At 48.0% G+C, this 19,294-nt stretch overlaps 1 protein-coding gene across 1 annotated transcript in view; it reads right to left on the reverse strand.

Moving 5' to 3' along the window:
- The window catches only part of HMCN1 (hemicentin 1), a 1,072,905-nt gene that overhangs the window by 47,018 nt on the left and 1,006,593 nt on the right, over positions 1-19,294 (reverse strand). Inside the window, exons 101-102 of the mRNA XM_085601687.1 lie at positions 6,804-6,917; positions 3,628-3,753 (exon numbers count right to left, since the gene is read on the reverse strand). Of these exons, the coding sequence (XP_085457813.1) occupies positions 3,628-3,753; positions 6,804-6,917 (240 nt within the window). The remainder of the gene's footprint in view (positions 1-3,627; positions 3,754-6,803; positions 6,918-19,294) is intronic.

Raw genomic sequence — 19,294 nt, forward strand, 5'->3', positions numbered from 1 at the left:
AGGCTTTTTACATGGATCTTAGGCATAGGTCGAGTGCCTAAAGTAGCTGGCCAGTGGCCTGATGTCCAATGGTGGAGTCTGTTTTTGGAGATGACTATCTCTGTTTTATCAGAGTTGAATTTGAGGTGATTATGACACATCTAGTCTTTAATAAATACCATGGTGTCACGACAAAATGCTTTAGAGTCCTCTGTCTAGTCTATTGGGAAAATCAACAGCATGTTGTCTGCAAAGTTATAGACCTTAACCCTCATGCATTGGAGGGAGTGGATCAGGGGCAGATATAAAGGTTAAACAAATGGGGGGATTGGAACGAGCCCTGAGGAACACCACAGATAGTATTGACCCTGGCCGAATTAAAGGATGCCAGCCTTACAAACTGGGTACAATCACCCACAAATGAGATAATCCAGTCCAGGGCCGTTACTCTTAGGGCTGCCGCTGCCATTCTATCCGCTAATATTGTGTGATTCACGGTATCAAATGCAGCCGACAGGTCGAGCAGGACCAGTGCCTGCATGTACCCCTTGTCTTCTCCCTCCTTTAAATATCTACTACGCTTAAGATGACTGATTCGGTCAAGTGTGATGGCCGAAAACCTGCCTGGTGGGAGTCCAGGAATTTAGTCTCTTCAATGAAGGCACATAGGAGTTATAGTCATCACATGCATCCGGATCATTGTCATCTGGTGCAAATCCATCCCCATCCCTGTCATCTTGAATGTCAGGTGAATGTGGTTGTGGTGAATATGTAGGAGTAATAAGCAAATTAGGGTCAAGTGGGAAAGGGGGGGAAGTGGAGGAGGAGAAGAAGGATTGGTAGCCACATATTTCTTTTTAAGGGGAATGTGGTAAGCTTCCTCCATCTCTGAATATGAGCAGTATTAGGATTGATGACAAGTTCTTTTTGTTTCGGGTCCTTGTTGGAAGGCGGAACGTCGAAACGAGGCTCCTTGGATGGAGGAGGAGCTGTTTTCTCTTTCAGGGCCGATGTTTTCAGAGCAGAATGTTACGGTGCTGAAGAGTTCGGATCCGAAGATTTTTTTTGGATCGAAGGAATGGTCACGAGGACATACTTGGATTTCGGTGCCGAAGATTTTAGTTCGGTGTCCGAATGGGGCCCGACTCGGTCCCGAGGCCCGGTGCTTGGTGTTTCGGTGCCGAGCCCGAAGCCTGGGCATTAGAAACATGTTCTCGGTGCTGACCTTGGCCCAAAGGCACAGAGGGGCCTGGAGCCTTTTTCTTCAGCATGGTTTGGGGCAGGGGAATATTAGTACGTTGATCCTGCGGAACGTCTTCTTCCATGTCCGATTCGACGTCTGACAAGAAAATGTGTTCCTCTTTTTTTTGGCTCCTTGGTCGTCAAAGATTTCTTCTGAATCTTCTCCAAAAAGATCCGAAGCGAAGCTGCTTTGTTGGCACATTTCGAGCCCGACGACCGCGGAGCCTCTAATTTGATCAAAAAGATCAGCACACATCTCAGTCCTGTTCGTTGTGTTCCGGGGAGAGACACAAGTTGCACACTTCGTGCAAATTGGTGCATGAATATTTAGCACGACACCCAGGACAGAATTTAAATGGAGTCCGTTCCCTAGACTGCGATCTGACCCGACGTGGGTAGGCCCAACGGCCGACCACGAGTTTTCCAATCGAATATTTTTTTAACTATACAATACGTGGAGAATGAGGAAACGCAATCGAGAAACAATACCATTGAGAGTAGTGGATTGCGCATTGAGGGGAACCTGAGAAATGGTGTCAAACTGGAGCACAGCAATTCACGTCTGAACTCGATGGCGGAAAAAACCCAATCTGAAATAGAGTTGATGCCCATGCGCATTATCACCGAAAGGAGGAGTCACCTACCTCGTGACTAGAAAAGACTTCTTTGAAGAAAAACAAAGTGAAAACATCCGGACTCACCATTAGATGGCAGACTTATGCAAAGCATGTGATCTACAGCTCACATGCCTCGAAAATATTTTTTATCATAATGTAATTATTTTTATTAATGTTTTATTTTATTTTTAAAAATAATAAACTTACAATTATTTAAATAAAGGTTTAATTATATTGGTATTTCATTTAATTTATTTTATGGTTCACTGTATGTTAGTGTTATTCTTTCCCTTCACTGATTGGCATTTATGGTGCTCAGTTTACCCATGGGTAGGCTGCAGTACATTTCAGCCTGTTTTGACAGTAGATTTAAATGTGTATTTTGTGATGTATTTTACTCTTATGTGGGTGTGTATTTTGTATTAGCTGTAGTCTTTCGATGTATGATTTAACTTATTATTTCAAGTTATAATGCTTGTTTTATGACATTTTGGCCTGATACTACAGTTTAGTTAATATTTCTATTGATTTAGATGTCATTAAAAAGCATTAGAGTAGCTTTGCATTTTACAGAACACAATTATCTTGGAACAAAGGCAATAATACTAATGCATTTTTCTATTTTAATATTCATGTTTGACCGATGCAAGAAATGCTTATGGAACATTTGGAATTTGAGAATTTAATTTAGTTGGATTCTTTTCATGTAATTGTACCGGAGACCAAAAAGTCTATCCAGACTTTTTTTTAACTCGTTAGAACTTATTTCTAGAACTACAAGCCAAAGGCAAAAAATAACTATTTCAAGTATTTGGATTCATTGTAGCGCTAAGCTTTATACAGCCAAAAATCCCATCACCTATTAAGGTTCATGAATTTCAGGGATGAAACCAGTAGCGAGCCCCATTCTTCTTCTTTGATTGCTTGGTTTATGGATGTCTGCAGAATATTAAGTAGCTGGCTTCTGTGATGTGCATGCAACAAAGCCAATGCTGTATCTTTAAAAAAAGATCTTTGCTTACATACATTCCTGGTGGTATAGGAAGTGGTTGTGATAAAGTTAAGAATGCTATCATGTGGCCATTGCCATACATTTCAAGCAGTCTTCAAGACACACCTTCCTTCTTGACTTTTCCATCATAACTTCCAGAGAAGGTAGGTTTATATAAAGATGAGGCATATGGGCCCAAAACATTCCCAAACCAAAAGAGCATCAGGGTAATAACAAAAATGTGGTATTCACAAAATGATTCCTGGGGTCTTGCCTGCAGACATTTTGCCATCAGTGCTGCATCCTGGGATTGCATGCTGATAGAAGATGCACAATGGTAAATGAAAGAATCCGGAGGGAAGAAACAGGGTTATGAGGGTTAGGCCCTGTACAACAAAAAATATATGCACCATAAACAGACAAGAGGAGTGGCAAAGAAGCTGATAACATCCCTTCAAGCATGAAGCTGATAACATCCCTTCAAGCATTTGCTGGATGCCGCTCTTCTCCACAAGGAAAAGTGGCAGTTAAAAACAACAAAAAAGTACACAGGGAGGGAGGGTGTGCTAATACTTCACATACGTTTAGCTTAGGGACAGTCACTGACTCTTATCATTCAGTGGTGACTGCCCAGGGATTAAAAGTCCTTACACCAAAAAAATGTGTTCCCTCTACATAAGAGAACAGGCATTATGATGAGACTATCACACCAATACTACAGCTGGTGTTCTATAATCACATTGTGTGTAATAATAAAGACGTTGTACATGAGTTATGAATGGGGTCTGCAATACTCACCAATGCATGTTCCATTGTCTGCCTTTGTCATCCCGCTTGGACAAAGATCAATGCACTTGTAGCCACCACGAGTATTCTTGCACTGCTGGTCTGGCCTGCACACATGCTGTCTACATTCATTTACATCTGAGAGGGAGAAAAAAAGAATCCTCTTGCTTTCTCACTGCAAAATGAACTGAACTAACGTCTGAGCTACCAATCCATGCAAAGAATATAACCTACAAACGAATGGATATCATTTCATTACACAACCTAGGATAGCCTTTTCTCCTAGTATCCATGACTTTGCATATATAATATGGTGGATTGCAAATTGCATCATTCCAAAAAAGGTAGACATCACATCTTAAACCTCCAAGCTCCACTGTGCTAAGGTTTATGATGTAATATCACTGCAGTATCTGGTTATCTTTTTGTTGCAAAGTGCCCTTTTTGACATGGTCACTCCCACTTTTTGTACTTATGCTTTTTGACTGAAAGTGAACTTGGTCCCTGCTGACATACCCACAGTGCCAGTGCTCTTTCCCATAAAACAAGGTCAATGTCTTATTGTAACCAATTTGCAAGGCCTTTGACACCCATGTAAGTCCCTAGTAAATGTTAACCCTGGTACCTAAGGCATGGGTGCTAAGTAGGCCTGGGCGGTAAATTCTGTTCCGCTCGTGGAATTTGCGGAATTTGGGTAATTTCGCGTTCCGCGGAGAACACGGAATTGCCCAAAGTTCTGCGTTCCGCAGCTTTGCGGAATTTTTTGCTTGTTCGCATTCTCAAAATGCGTGTTCGCAAGATATTTCCCCCCGAGTACGCAAATAGCGATCGCGAACAGGAAAAACGCATCGCGAACAAGCAATTCTGTGTTTTCGCTGAATTTCTGCGTGCTCGCAGAGATTTTGTACTGTTTCGCGGAGCTTTACGCAAATTCCGCCCACCCTTAGTACTAAGGAGGGTCCCCAAGGACTGGAGCATATATTATGCCACACAAAGGGATCCAACACCCAGACAGCATGCAGACTGTCATTGCAGGCTGCTTGAAATGGTGCAAACCATTCTAAAAACACAGCATGACACACTAACTGTGTGCCATGTAAAGGTACACTGCATACACAAATTGTAAGTCACCCCTTGAGGCAGGGTGCATTATACCATACGTGAGACCATTTGCATGAGCAGACAGGCCCAGTGATTTCTAGTTCCATCGCTAAATATTGTAAGTGATCAGGCAGCCATTTTAAGGACATCCACTGGTCATTACGAGTTATCCAGCTACATTATGGTTTCACTGAAACCAATGGTGTTTGGTATCAAACACCTTGTCTAAATAAATCTGGACTGATGCCAGTACTAGATTTACCATGACATGCTCCCAGAGGGCACCTTAGATGTACCCCCTGAAAACCTTCTAGTCCTCTAGTGTGCTGACTATCTTGTATCATTCTGACTCCCTGAGGTGAGAGCCCGCACTCTGAGATCCCAAACAATGCCTGCTCCGGTGGAAGGTAATCACACCTCCTCTAGCAGGATGGTTAGTGAATTAGCATGTCAAGGCCAGAGGCTTCGAAGCCTCTGCTGCCTTTGTTATGCAACAACGGCTTCTCCCCAGATCTGGGGAATGACACTTTCTGCCTTGAGGCACATATGGCACTGGAGAAGGAGGGAAATTAGATAGTCAGTAGGCGTGTTGCACTTTCAGGATAGGCATACCCCTAAGGTGGGCCACCTGAAGTGGACAGCCAAGAAAGCGTTTCACCATTTTGAATTTGGAGAAACTAGGAACTCTGGGTCAGGATTATGCCCACTCTCCACAGGAAGTGATCATGTAGGGGGTGTAGTCACCCATGGGAAAAGTGGCCCATTGCCTACTAGCACTACACTTCCCGAAATGCCCCTAAATGCAGCCTTTAGGAGTCCCCCTGACACTAGGACATCACATTCATTTACCTGGGAACAGAAGAAGGACAAAAAAGTGCCAAAGACGTGAGATCAGAGGTCCTGCACCAAACACTGCCTGACTGCTTGCACCGCAACAATCACTGAGATCGACTCATCCAGAAGCTGGACACCCTCCAGAAACCCTTGGAGGACTGTCCAACACTTCAACCAACAAGCAGCCTCTCCCTTGGAGTGGAGGAGCCACTCCCCTGCATCTGCAGGCACCGACTGCACTTGTCCGGTACTCTGTTTTGCTGACCACCGGGTCCACTGAGGGAGTATCTCGCCAGTAGGAGGTCACCGTGGTTCTAGAGGGTCCGCCCTGTTTCTCCAATGAGTTTCAAGATGCTGACCCCCCAGAAGCTTCACAGCCCCAATACCCTTGGTACAGGAGCTTTTGCCGCAACCAAGGCTGGTTGAATGTCCAGCCTGGTCACCACCAAAGCCCAACTTCCGACGATGAATTTCAGGATCAATGAGGCCTACACCGAGAGTGGCCCTGCTGTTCGGTTTTCTTTCCCTCTGCAGGAAATCCAAGTAAAGTGTGAGCCTCCAACTCAAGTGACCTGGTGGACAAAACACCTCTGGAATCGAGCCCCAGAGCCTGAGTTCACGTTAATCAACGGTGTCCCCTTGCCCCAGAGACTCTCAAGAGTTGATCCCCTGGACTTCTACCAGACTTGTCCCAAAGTCCCAACTTGCAGCCTTTGTTTTACAGGTACCCTGCCATTGTCTTTAACGTGTAGCACTCGAGGCTACCAATGCGACCAGCATCCCTGCACCCGGGGTCACGAGGGCAGGTAAAACCGAATTTCTGGTGATTTCTTGGACCTTGGCCATTAAAAAATCAGTGTTATTTTTCTCAATTGGTCTTGAATTTCTTTTTGAGTGTGTGTCTCGTTTACTGACTCTGTGTGTGCAACACATGCTCAACACTCCCCACTGATAAGCCTAAACTCCTCGACCACATTACCAAAAATAGAGCACTATCTATTATTAAAGTAAACCACCGTAAACCAATAAGGGTCGTCCAGATTTTTTGCCTGTTGCACCCCTACATTGATACACTACATAAAAATCCAGCATCCTACTCTTTTCATCTGTTTAGCCCTGATTTTATGTATAATCCCACCTAGCTTGCAGACACCAAACCTTACAAAAAGAATTCCAGCTCTGCCTATGCCTAAAATTCAGAATGGTAACTTTATACGCCTGCACCCATGGAGGTTCCGAAATCCCTTTCATACCAATGCATCGCCTTCCCTTAAGCTGGTATCCTGGGTCACATCCACAGTGGAAGCTTCCAATGACGTTGAGGCAGCGTTGGTGACATGGGTTTGACTCTTGGCATTCATTCACATCTATTGGGTTGAACAGAATCAGAATTCAATGAGGAAGTAATGAAAAAATAAATGCCAAACAGGGTTGCAACATCGCTAGCCATTCCAGTCATTTGACAGCTTTTGCTTTACTATTTTGTAAACATTATCATACATTGGATTTATGTACCTTTATGAAAGCTTAAAGAGTTTACAAAGAATGGCACCACATTATTTTAGTTATATGAAAGGATGAACTGAAATACAAAAGATTTTAAGAGAAAAGGAGAATTTTTCTGGAAATATTAATGAAAGGAAATACATTTTTTGACAAATTCTAAAGGAGTCATGCAGAATAAATGCTTTCAATCTCTCCACTGCCTAAGAAACATTTGCGCATCTGGTGATATTTTCACCCAATTTAGAAGCTAGGGGGTAAAACAAAATGGAATTAAGATGCACAACTGTTATCTTGCAACATTTCAATACTCCACTTTTTTTAACTTGGTATAGTCAATTACCACTAACTAGAAGCTGGTGAAAGCTGGTGGTAATTCTCTGCAGAAAAGCTAGGGCCACTGTAAATGCACAAATATTAATGGGCGCGTGAGGTAAAATGACACAGAGTTTGCTAGCATTATATTCCCAGTGTTCTTTTCAATAAGACTATTTATAAGGTTCTAATTAAACGTGTACATTAAATAAGAGTCCTTTTTTACAACTGCAGTTTGTAACACTTTTTATAGTACTACAAAATACCATTCACAATTACCTGTGGAGGCCTTTGCTTTCATCTGCTCAATCTTTTTCTGTGCAGAGAGTTCCACATTGAATGCAAAGTCTCCATAAACATAGGTAAAAGTTTTAGTATTAAATTGGAAGGGGCAAGGGGAGTAGCTAGAAAACTAGATTTGTTTAAGACCAAATGTGAGGGGTTTATGGAGGAGTAAGGCGGGGTTAAGGAGGGTAGAGTGGGCAATAGGGAGTGACATGCACCCACCCACAAAAGAGTAAGCCCATTCTTGTTTACAAACTGGACTTCTAACGTCACTACTGCCAAATAAGACTCAAAATAGTGGTACATATACTCAAGCTCAAAGCTCAGGTAAGTCCAGGATTACACATGGCTACTCAACGCTACTGCTACGCCCTTGCATAGAAAATAATTGCAGTAGGACCTGAAAAAAAGACCCTATAGATAACAATGTTCAATGAAATTCAATTATTTAAAGTAGTTACAAATATAAATAATGAAAAATTTAAAAAATCTAAAAATAAAATATATTTTATTTTAACAGATGTAACAGCCTTTAAATTTAAAAATTACGGTAACATCAGTTTTTAATAAAATATAATTAAATGGCTTTTATTTATTTGAATATACCACTTTCATAATAAAAATGTAATTTTTTCGCTTTAAGTCTGAATTTGTTTTTGAACTTCAGAAAAATAATTTTAGTTGAATTTCATATATTCAAAATATTACATTTTAATTATAAAACAGTTTTTAATGTTGTAGCATATTTATATTTTGTTCTACATTTAAAATACCTATATAAAATTAATTGAGATTAATATTTAACATAAACATATATATATATTTTATTTAGTTAAATACACATTTACTTTTCCCTATACTTTATATAGGGAGACGACGCAGCCCAGGAGGAGATGTCTATATGTAAAGTTGATAGCAGAGCTATCTCAACTTTACTTTGAAATGCTGGAATAGGAGAAGGATGTTTGGAGAGCTAGGGTAGCAAGAGTCTTGCTGACCCATAAGGAGAAGAGGGTCCAGCTCCTTACAGAAAGAAGCATGTCTGCAGTGGACATCTTTTCCTGAGACTGGATAGTGGGGGAGACGCTCAGATATAGAAAGCTACATCCAGTCAGCTAGACCAGTGGTGACTGGATGTTTGATTGTGGAAGTGACTGTAAGTAGGGAAAATCCTTTGCCCACTTGAATCCATATCGATATAGCAATAAAAATTGCTGCAAAGATGCATTTTGTTCTAAAATATGGGACAGATTTGAATTTCATATAATTGCGTGAATTTCATGTAATTATGCAAATACAAATGATGCAAATTTAACACATTCCTAAATTAGAGATAAAATAGTAAATGTACCCGCTGCCTCCCAATATATGCACTTTCATTAATATTTATGAAATTGATATTAGGAAGTAATTTGTACCCCCAACATATACTCTATGCCCAATGTTTGTGAGACCGGGGCTAACAATAGGATGTATAACCCCTCGCCCAGCATATTTGCTAAATTTCCAATTGTTTGTTGGATTGAAGTTAGAATGGTAAATCTGACCAATCCCCAGTATGTGCACTTTCCTTAATATTTGTGGGACTGGTGCTAGAATATCAATTTAGACCCCCAAATCTACACACTTTCCCTAATGTTAGCAGGATTGAAGTTATAGTATATATGAATCCTATTTTAATTATTTGCAATTTACCCATTGTTTGATTAATCGGAATTAGTATACTAAATCATCCCTCCAAACGAGTTACTTACCTTCGGTAACGATGTATCAGGTAGAGACGTTGTCTAGCCGCAGATTCCTTAACTTAGAATATCCCCAGGCGTCAGACTGGATCCGGAAAATGTTTTGCAGCAGCACCTCTGCGCGCCGGGGGACAGCACCACACGACCCCGCCCTGACGTCGTCCACGTACGTGACGTCAACGAGGTCATCTAAGTCCCTCCTGGCTCACTGATGTCAGTTTTCTTTGGAGAAACTTTTCCGTGACACAACTCGGAGCCACCAACAAAAAAACTGTGAAAGTATGGAAACAGTGCGCGAAGGATGAAAATCCGTGAATAAATAAGGAAGATGGTGCAAGACACCATCGTAAAAGACAAAATTAGACACTGCCTACATATAAGTGAAAAAGCTGTAAGAAAGAACACCGCAAGCTAAGCGAAGACCCTTCCCAAGTGCAGCAAGAGAAGAATATCTCAACAGACAGAAATAGACTGTTATTACCATGCAGAACAACAGACAGAAATAGACTGTCAGTATCATGTAGAACTGTGTCGTCTAGCAAGAACGGAGCACAGAGAGAACAACAGTCCACCGCAGGAAGGTAAGAAAAGACTGGCACGTCCCCTATAGTAATGGAGGTCTGAAACAGAGGCCAACAGATCCCCAAAGAAGACAATTGTAGAGGAGACCAGAACCCTGAGCCAATAGAGAAGGCGGGAGGGAGGGAAGGCAGCAGGAGAAGATAAGAAAATGAAGATAAATCTCCTGGTGAAGGTTAATCAAAAGGCATCATTTTACAGGTAAGAAACCCTTGAGAGGGAATCAGCTGTATAATGGTAACAGAAACCCCTGAGAGGGAGTCAGCTGTATTATGGCAAATCTCAAAGGGACGCAACAATGTGAGCACCCATGAGAGAAAAGCCAATGCCAACTGTAAAAGGGGCCAGCGGAGAACCCCACTTAGCAAGGTCCTCGCAGAGCGGGGAGGCTGGGTGGGCGTTAAGGAATCTGCGGCTAGATAACGTCTCTACCAGATATATCGTTACAGAAGGTAAGTAACTCGTACATCTGATAGAGACAGCTAGCCGCAGATTCCTTAACTTAGAATAGATACCACAGCCATACCACAAAGGGGAGGTGGGTCTGCGATAGAACAACAGAAAGCGCCAAGCATATGAGACGGCAACAAAGTGACGGACAATGGGGAAGGCTGTGGCGGAACAGCCAGACATCAACCCAAATAGCTCGGAAGAGCAAAAGATAACAGGATGCAAGACATCCCAAAAATGCCATAATGATGCTACACCATACCGGTATAAGCATGAGAGGTAGAAACATGAAGAGATGCAATAAGAGCCTACGAGGCTAGCCCACGGAAGGAAGGCCGTAGAGGCTACAGCCAAGAACCAAAGGTCAAGAGATAGAAATTAGCAATGTTTTTAGAATTGCAGGCGGAGACAAGAAACACGCCAAGTGCACACACAGTCCCAAAAGGGGGAACATGGGCGAACAGTAACAATCTTAAGCACGCTGATGCAGGCCACCACAGAAACATGCACAGAGCAAACAGCTACAGAGACCATAAGGTGGCGTAGCTAAAATAAGCATAAGGCTGCTCGACCAGGCAGCGGGAAGACCAAGGTGAGAACCAACACACGAAACACAGATATGCAGGGTGGAGATCTAGGACGACTGACATTAGATGAGCCGTCCCCGCTGATAAAATATAGCACAGCCGAAGGAAGGTGCAGCAGAGGCACCAAAGTACTAAGGCATAGAAACGGAGGAATAATCACAGAATTTCAGACCACACCCTCCAACTGGAAGGAAAGTAACCCTTGTTCAAAAGAGAGAATCGTTCAGTAACTGAACACGAAGAAGGGAGCAGTGTAAAACCGGGAAACCACCCCAGTAAGCGGAGCACAAAAAGGGCCTTATTGGTAATGCCGCATGCATCACTGGAAAGGTCCCTGAAACATGGAGACTTCGGACCAGACCTTGCAGCCTGGAAAAAGAGGTGAAGAATTAGGAAGAAGAGTACCCATGGAACTTGTATATATACCTAATTACAGATATATATAGCAAAAACGGGTAAAGTAGCCACAACTATGCAACATGGTTGTAGAGGAACACACCTGGTGCCGTAATGGCAGACGGAAGCTGCCTTTAAAGTGTGATGAACACCCCGAAAACCTCAGAAGGATGGGGAATGAAGCAAATAAGCAAGATGACCAATGACGTAAAGAAGTTGACGCCAAGGCACAACATTGAGCACCGAACAACGCCTGATAAGAGCACCAGAGGACGCCTAGAGGCCAAAGGAACTCTTAGGCCCAATTGACATAAACAGAGCTATATAATAGCAAACAAGTACCCCCACACGGAGTATGCACACCCCAACAACGGGGAACACGTGTATTAGGGCAAGCCACAGTCAGAGAAACAATCTGTGGAACACTGCCACAGTAGGGTAACCGCCAGTTTAAAACGCATAATGCATCCAAAGGATGGGAAATGAAAGGGTAATCACCTCCGACCGTGCGAAAGGAAGACCTGAGGCTTACTATCAGCCTAAAACACATAACGCATTAAAAGGATGCTGAATGAAAAGATACCACCCCAGAACAAACGCCTGAGGAACACAGGCCTAAAGGGGGGGGGGGCGAAAGCCCGCAAGGAGACGCTGAACAGCTGAGTCGGCGTGTGCATCAGAAAATAATTCCCATCAAAGGGTAAATCAACAAGACTCTCCCGCATATTTTCCGGGAAGACACTATCCCATGACCAAGCATGGCGCCGCAAAGCGACTCAACCAGCCATAGCCCGGCCTAAGGAATCAGCAGTATCCAAGGCGGAGTGGATCGTAAACTCAGCAAGGTCATGGCCATCCCGGAGAAGATGAAGTAGGTCAACACGAGCGCCTTCAGTGCTGGTGGAGAGCAAAGACTCTGCAGAGTCCCACAGGGCAGAGGTAGCCCGAGCCAGGACACACACTGTATTTAGTGACCGTAGTGCAGCACTAGTGGAGGTAAAGATGTTCCGACCCCATGACTCTAGCCATCTGGACTCCCGGGAGGGAGAAAGCAATAGCCGGGGCAAGGAAGGGAAGTCAGTTTGCAAAACAAACCCCTAAACGTTGGGATGCACAAATAAGCAGACCGAATCATGTGGAGCAGGACGGTGGCGGTGCAAGACCGAATGAGCCACCGGGTCACTGGAAGATGGCCGAACCCAGGTACCCAAAAGAGCATCATAAAGAGAAGCTTCAAAGGGCAGAAGCGGCTCTACATTCCCTGACCCACAGTGAAGGACATCAAGTAAAGGGTCCACAGATAAGGGCGGGGAAGGGGGTTGCATGTTCAAAATCCGAGTAGCTCATCAGTAGGTGAGGGCTGTAAGCTAACCCCACCAAGACAGTGAGGGTGCGACTGATGCCCAACTGAGGGGAGCCCCATTGATGAATGGGGGTCCTGATGAGGCTCTTGAGGAGGCGAGGAGCCTGCCGGGTGCGGGTCCTCTTGAGGAGGTGGGGATCCTGCCGGATCCATATCTAAGGAGGCACAGGCAAGAATACATCCGGCGTCGCCGGGTGTGATGGCGACGCCAAACTCTCCCCGGACACTTCCAGAGAAGAGTCAACAACCCGGCATCAATGCAGTGCCAAAACTACTTTAGTTGGCGCCGATCGAGCTCCGTCCGGCGCCGACTCGACTCCATCCGGCATCGAGTCAGCTCCGTCCGGCGTCGAATCCACGATAAGCTCCCCTTCCGAAGAAGTAGAAGGCACCGGAGCCGGGGATGCAAGCCTCCGGCGCCGCACCGGCGCCGACTCAGCCTCAACCAGAACCGGCTCCGACTACGAAGGAAGAAGCGGAGGCAGAGCCGGGGGGGCGACAAGCCCTCCTTCCGAAGAAGGAGAAGGTGCCGGAGCCGGGGAGGCAAGCCTCCAGCGCCACACCAGTGCCGCCTCAGCCTCAACCACAACAGGCTCCGACACCGGAGGAAGAAGCGGCTCTGGCTCCGGACAGGCGGCCACCTGCCCAGAAGGCTTTGAGCACCAGCAACCACCTGCAATGCCACAGGGAGCCCCACTGGACTATGCGGCATGGCAGGGGTGCAATGGGTCATAGAGGGGGACCCAGCCGGGCCGCGCCCTGACGATACCACATCTCTGACATCCCTGGAGGGCAAGGGCTCATTTGACGCCGGGGCGAACCTACCGGCGAGTCCGTCGGGGGCCCCACAGGTAGCGGAGCCCCGAGGATGCACCAGGGATGGGAGAGGACCCAAGGGAGGCCTGCAAGCCGTGGCATAAGCCTCCATTTGGGCCCGAGTCCTTCCCACACCCGGATAGGGTGGATAGAGGGGGGACGACTGTCGGGGGCGCACGTCCGGAATGTTCCGGGAACCAGTGCCCCTGACAACAGATGAAAGTGAGGTCGAGGACCTCGGCGACATGCGCCGCAACTTACCAAGAAGTGGTAAACGATGGCCCTGGGCCCCAGAGGGCGATCGACAGCGGAACTGTGTTGAAGAGGCTGTGGGACGAGACAACTCCGACCGGGACAGCCGTGCCGAAAGAAGCTTCATCCGGCGCTCCCACCGGGACTTCGGCTTGAGGTGTTGGCAGGCGTCGCAGTCCGTGGAGTCATGGTGCTCATCCAGACACCACATACAGATAAGATGCGGGTCCATCATGGACATTTGCTGCGAACAGGAAGTAGAGGATTGAAAGCCCGAGTGCATCGCACACTGTTCCAGGCGCAAAGCGTCGAAAAAAGGGCCTGAAAACAGGCCAGAGGAACCGCTCACTCCGGATCCGCGTTGCACGCGGAAAAGAAGGAAACTGACGTCAGCTCGCCAGGAGGGACTTATATGACCTCGCTGACGTCACGTCAACGTCAGGGCGGGGTCGTGTGCCGCTGTCCCCGGCGCGCAGAGGTGCTGGTGCTGCAAAAAAAAAATCCCGATGCAATCTGACGCCTGGGGATATTCTAAGTTAAGGAATCTGCGGCTAGATGTCTCTATCAGATATATGCACTTTCCCCAATGTTTATGGAATTTGGTGTAGGAATAGTATTTTAGAGTCTTTTTCCTCCAATGTATGCAATTTCCCCTTTGTTGGATTAGAGATAAACCAGCATGTATGCCCCCTTAACGCCAAATATTTCCAATTTCCAATGTTACTAATGTTTTTAGATTGGAGTTAGAATAGTAAATCCATCCCCTCTCCAAATGCATGTAGTAGTAGTATAATGCTTTATTCGGTCACAGACCATCAAGCAGAACACATAATAAAAAAGATAAAAGTGCAATAAATGTAGGGATAATGTACATATCCACAAGGCTAACTTAGAGTAACCTTTCAATAAGATGGGTTAAAAAAAATTATAGAAAGGTGCAATCTTGACATTCGTATTAAAAAAACAACTTCCCCTAACATATTCACAATCTAAAATTTAGTTTAAGTATAACCAGGGGCGGCTCCTCCGCTAAGGCGGAGGAGCGGTACACCACTGCCTTTCAGCACGGCAAAAAAGGAAAAATAAAATCATAATAACGCAATGTTATTTTTCCGTGTTGAGGTAGTTTTGTGGGGCAGGGCTAGGATGGGCAGCGCAGGGGGAAGAAGTGGTAGCACCCTCCTAAGTGTGCATGAATGTGTGGCTGGCCCTATGGCCACATATTCATGCGCACTTTGTCTTCAGGCAGGTCGCTCCCCCTCACCGCTCAGCTCCATCAGTGGGACGGTGTGTCCCTGCTGCGCACTCACCAACGCCGCCAGGATTGAGACTCCTCTGCCTCGGTAGGCAGGTCCTGCTGACTCTCGTGTTGTTTCCATTTCTATTTTCAGTTTATTTGCGTTTATCTGTTCTGCAGTTTGTTACTGTGGACTGTACTCCCCTCATTCATTGTTTTCCCTCACCTCTCCCCTTGTGACCCATTTTGCCTTCTGTTTCCCCTCGCCTCTCCCGTTTTTTCCCCGCCGCTGCGTCCCCTGCGGCCCCGCTCACCCATTTGACACCCGCTCCCACCTCCCAGCTGCTCCTCCCTCCCACCTCCCTTCATATGGCGGCCGCTGCGTGGTGAAGAGAGCGACCCTTGACCCTGTCTTCAGACAGGTCGCTCCTCCTGACCGCTCAGCTCCAGCAGTGGGACGGTGTGTCCCTGCTGCGCACTCACCACCGCCACCAGGGTCGAGACTCCTCTGCCTCGGTAGGCAGGTCCTGCTGACTCTCGTGTTGTTTCCATTTCTATTTTCAGTTTATTTGCATTTATCTGTTCTGCAGTTTGTTACTGTGTACTGTACTCCCCTCATTCATTGTTTTCCCTCACCTCTCCCCTTGTGACCCATTTTGCCTTCTGTTACCCCTTGCCTCTCTTGTTTTTTTCCCGCCGCTGCGTCCCCTGCGTCCCCGCCCCTGCTCACTCATTCGACGCCCCGCTCCCGCCTCCCAGCTGCTCCTCCCTCCCACCTCCCTTCATATGGCGACCGCTGTGTGGTGAAGAGAGCGACCCTTGACCCTGTCTTCAGGCAGGTCGCTCCCCCTCACCGCTTAGCTCCACCAGTGAGACGGTGTGTCCCTGCTGCGCGTTCACCACCGCCGCCAGGGTCGAGACTCCTCTGCCTCGGTAGGCAGGTCCTGCTGACTCTCGTGTTGTTTCCATTTCTGTTTTCAGTTTATTTGCATTTATCTGTTCTGTAGTTTGTTACTGTGTACTGTACTCCCCTCATTCATTGTTTTCCCTCACCTCTCCCCTTGTGACCCATTTTGCCTCCTGTTACCCCTCGCCTCTGCCGTTTTTTTCCCGCCGCTGTGTCCCCTGCTGCCCCGCCCCCCGCTCACCCATTCAACGCCCCGCTCCCACCTCCCAGCTGCTCTTCCCTCCCACCTCCCTTCATATGGCGGCCGCGCAGCGTCCGCGAGCCGAAGGCACACCTAAGGCAAGCCCACCTGCGCCCGTCCGCACCTGGACCGTGCCCAGCGCCAGGACCCCTGGACCCCGCGAACACCATGATGCCCAACACCGCTACGTTGCCAGCACCTTCTACGCACTCAACACCGGACAATCACACACCTGCTTCCTGGCCGCCCCCGAAGCGCACCCACGGCCTTTCAACTGCCGGAACTGCAGCTTCACCAGCATCTGCCCTGCCAAGCAGCTGACCAGGAAAGAACCCAACAACCTCAGATGCATCCTCCTCAACACCCGCTCTGCCCGCATACACGCCGTTGAAATCTGGGACCTTCTCGACTCAACCTCCCCAGACGTCGCCTTCCTTACCGCACCAACGGAACAGGAGGAGGAATTGCCATCATCCACAGGAACACTCTCAGAGTCTCGACCAACACCAACGAAACCCTCAGTACCGCCGAACACCTGCATTTCCAGATCCACACCGACCCCAACACCACCCTCAGAGGAACCCTTGTCCACAGACCCCCCGGACACCGACCACAGTTCAGCGACTCCATCGGTGACTTCGTCAGCACACACGCCCTCGCCTCCACGGACTACATCCTCCTCGCGGACCTGAACTTCCACCTCGAGAACAACAACGACATCAAGTCCACCACCCTGATTGACAACCTAGCCAACCTCGGACTCAGACAGCTCATCACAACACCCACTCACTCCGCTGGCCACACGCTTGACCCCATCTTCTCCGCAAGCCCCCGTGTCTCCTTCAACCACACCACCTAACTCCACTGGACTCACCATCGTGCATCCACTTCACCTTCAAGAAGCCCACCACACACCACCGGACCCAACAGATGCCTCGCCGCTGCTGGAGCAAAGTCAACGAAGACCAGCTTACCACCACCCTCGCCCAGAGCCCACCCACCGCCACCGCCACCCGCAACCCCAGACAGTGAATCAACGACTGCGCCAACACCCTCGCCCCGTTCAAGAAACCCTCCAACAGTCACACCAGCAAGAAAGCCAGCTGGTTCACTAAAGACCTCCAGGCCTCCAAGCAAGCCTGCCGAAGAACTGGCTCCGTGAACGAACACCGGACAGCTACGCAGCCCACAAGAATGCCACCCGCAGACACCATCACTTCATCAGATCCACCAAAAGGGCCTCCTTTAAAGACTGCCTAGACAACAACGCGCACAACAGCAAAGAGCTCTTCAACATCGTAAAAGAACTCTCCAACCCCATCTCCAACGCCAACGACAACCCACCTTCGCAAGACCTGTGCGACTCGCTGGCCACCTTCTTCCACCGCAAGACCGCAAACATCCATGACAGCTTCAACGCCATGACTGCCCCGACAACCACTGAGACAACCCCACGACCACCATCCGCACCAACCGCCTGCTCTCCTGGACCAACATCAACGACGATGACACCATCAAGATCATGAACACCATCCACTCCGGATCTCCGTCAGACCCATGCCCACACCACATCTTCAACAAAGCCAGCACAGCCAATACACCCCATCACCGGAAAGTCATCAACATCTCCTTCGAGACAGCAACCTTCCTGGAGATCAACACCTTACTCAAGAAACCCAAGGGGGACCCCAAGGACCTCAAGAACTTCCAGCCCATCTCCCTGCTCCCGTTCCCGGCGAAGGTCATCGAGAAGACCGTCAACAAACAACTGACCCGCTACCTCGAAGAGAACAGCATCCTTGACTCTTCCCAGTCCGGGTTGCGCAGCAACCACAGCACCAAGACTGCCCTCATTTCCGCCACCGAGGACATCAGGACCCTGCTGGACAACGAAGAAACAGCGGCCCTCATCCTCCTGGACCTGTCAGCCGCCTTTGACGCGGTCTGCCACCACACACTACGAACACACCTCCACGACGCCGGAATCCAAGAGAAGGCCCTGGACTGGACCACCTCCGTCCTCTCCGACAGAACACAGAGCGTCCGCCTTCCCCCGTCCGCTCCGAAAGCACCGAGATCATCTGCGGCGTACCCCAGGGCTCATCCCTCAGCCCAACGCTGTTTAACATCTACATGGCACCGCTCGCCCATGTCAACCGACTGCATAACCTCAACATCATCTCCTACGACGATGACACCCAGCTGATCCTCTCCCTCACCAAGGACCCCCACACCGCAAAACCCAACCTCCACGAAGGAATGAAGACCGTCGCCGAATGGATGAGGAACAGCCGACTGAAGCTGAACTCGGACAAGACGGAGGTCCTCATCCTCGGATCCACCCCCTCGGCCTGGGACGACTCCTGGTTGCCGACTGCACTGGGAACAGCTCCAACACCCACCGACCATGCAAGCAACCTAGGGGTCATCCTCAACTCCACCCTCTCCATGACTAAACAGCTCAACGCCGTCTCTTCCTCCTGCTTCAACACCCTCCGCATGCTCTGCAGGATCTACAAATGGATCCCCACCGAAATGAGAAAAACAGTCACCCAGGCCCTCGTCAGCAGCAGGTTGGACTACGGAAACGCCCTCTACGTAGGAGCGAGGGCCAAACTGCTAACATGGCTTCAACGCATCCAGAACGCCTCTGCACGCCTGATCCTCAACATCCCCCGCCACAGCCACATCGCACCCCACCTAAGAGACCTGCACTGGCTCCCCGTCAACAAGAGGATAACCTTCAAGCTCCTCACCCACACACACAAGGCACTCCACAGTACCGGACCAGCGTACCTCAACAGAAGACTTAGCTTCTACACCCCCAACCGCCTGCTCCGCTCCGCCGACCTCTCCCTCGCCACATTCCCCCGCATCCGAAGAGCGACCTCCGACAGCAGATCGTTCTCCCACCTCGCTGCGAAGACCTGGAACACCCTCCCCATCCACCTACGGCAGACCCAAGACCTGCTGACCTTCAGAAGACTCCTCAAGACCTGGCTTTTCGAGCAATAGCCGCATTCCCCACCCCCCAGCGCCTTGGGACCCTCACGGGTAAGTAGTGCGCT

Source organism: Triturus cristatus, chromosome 4_2 (genome assembly GCF_964204655.1).
Source record: "Triturus cristatus chromosome 4_2, aTriCri1.1, whole genome shotgun sequence".
In the NCBI taxonomy this organism is placed as follows: Eukaryota; Metazoa; Chordata; class Amphibia; order Caudata; family Salamandridae; genus Triturus; species Triturus cristatus.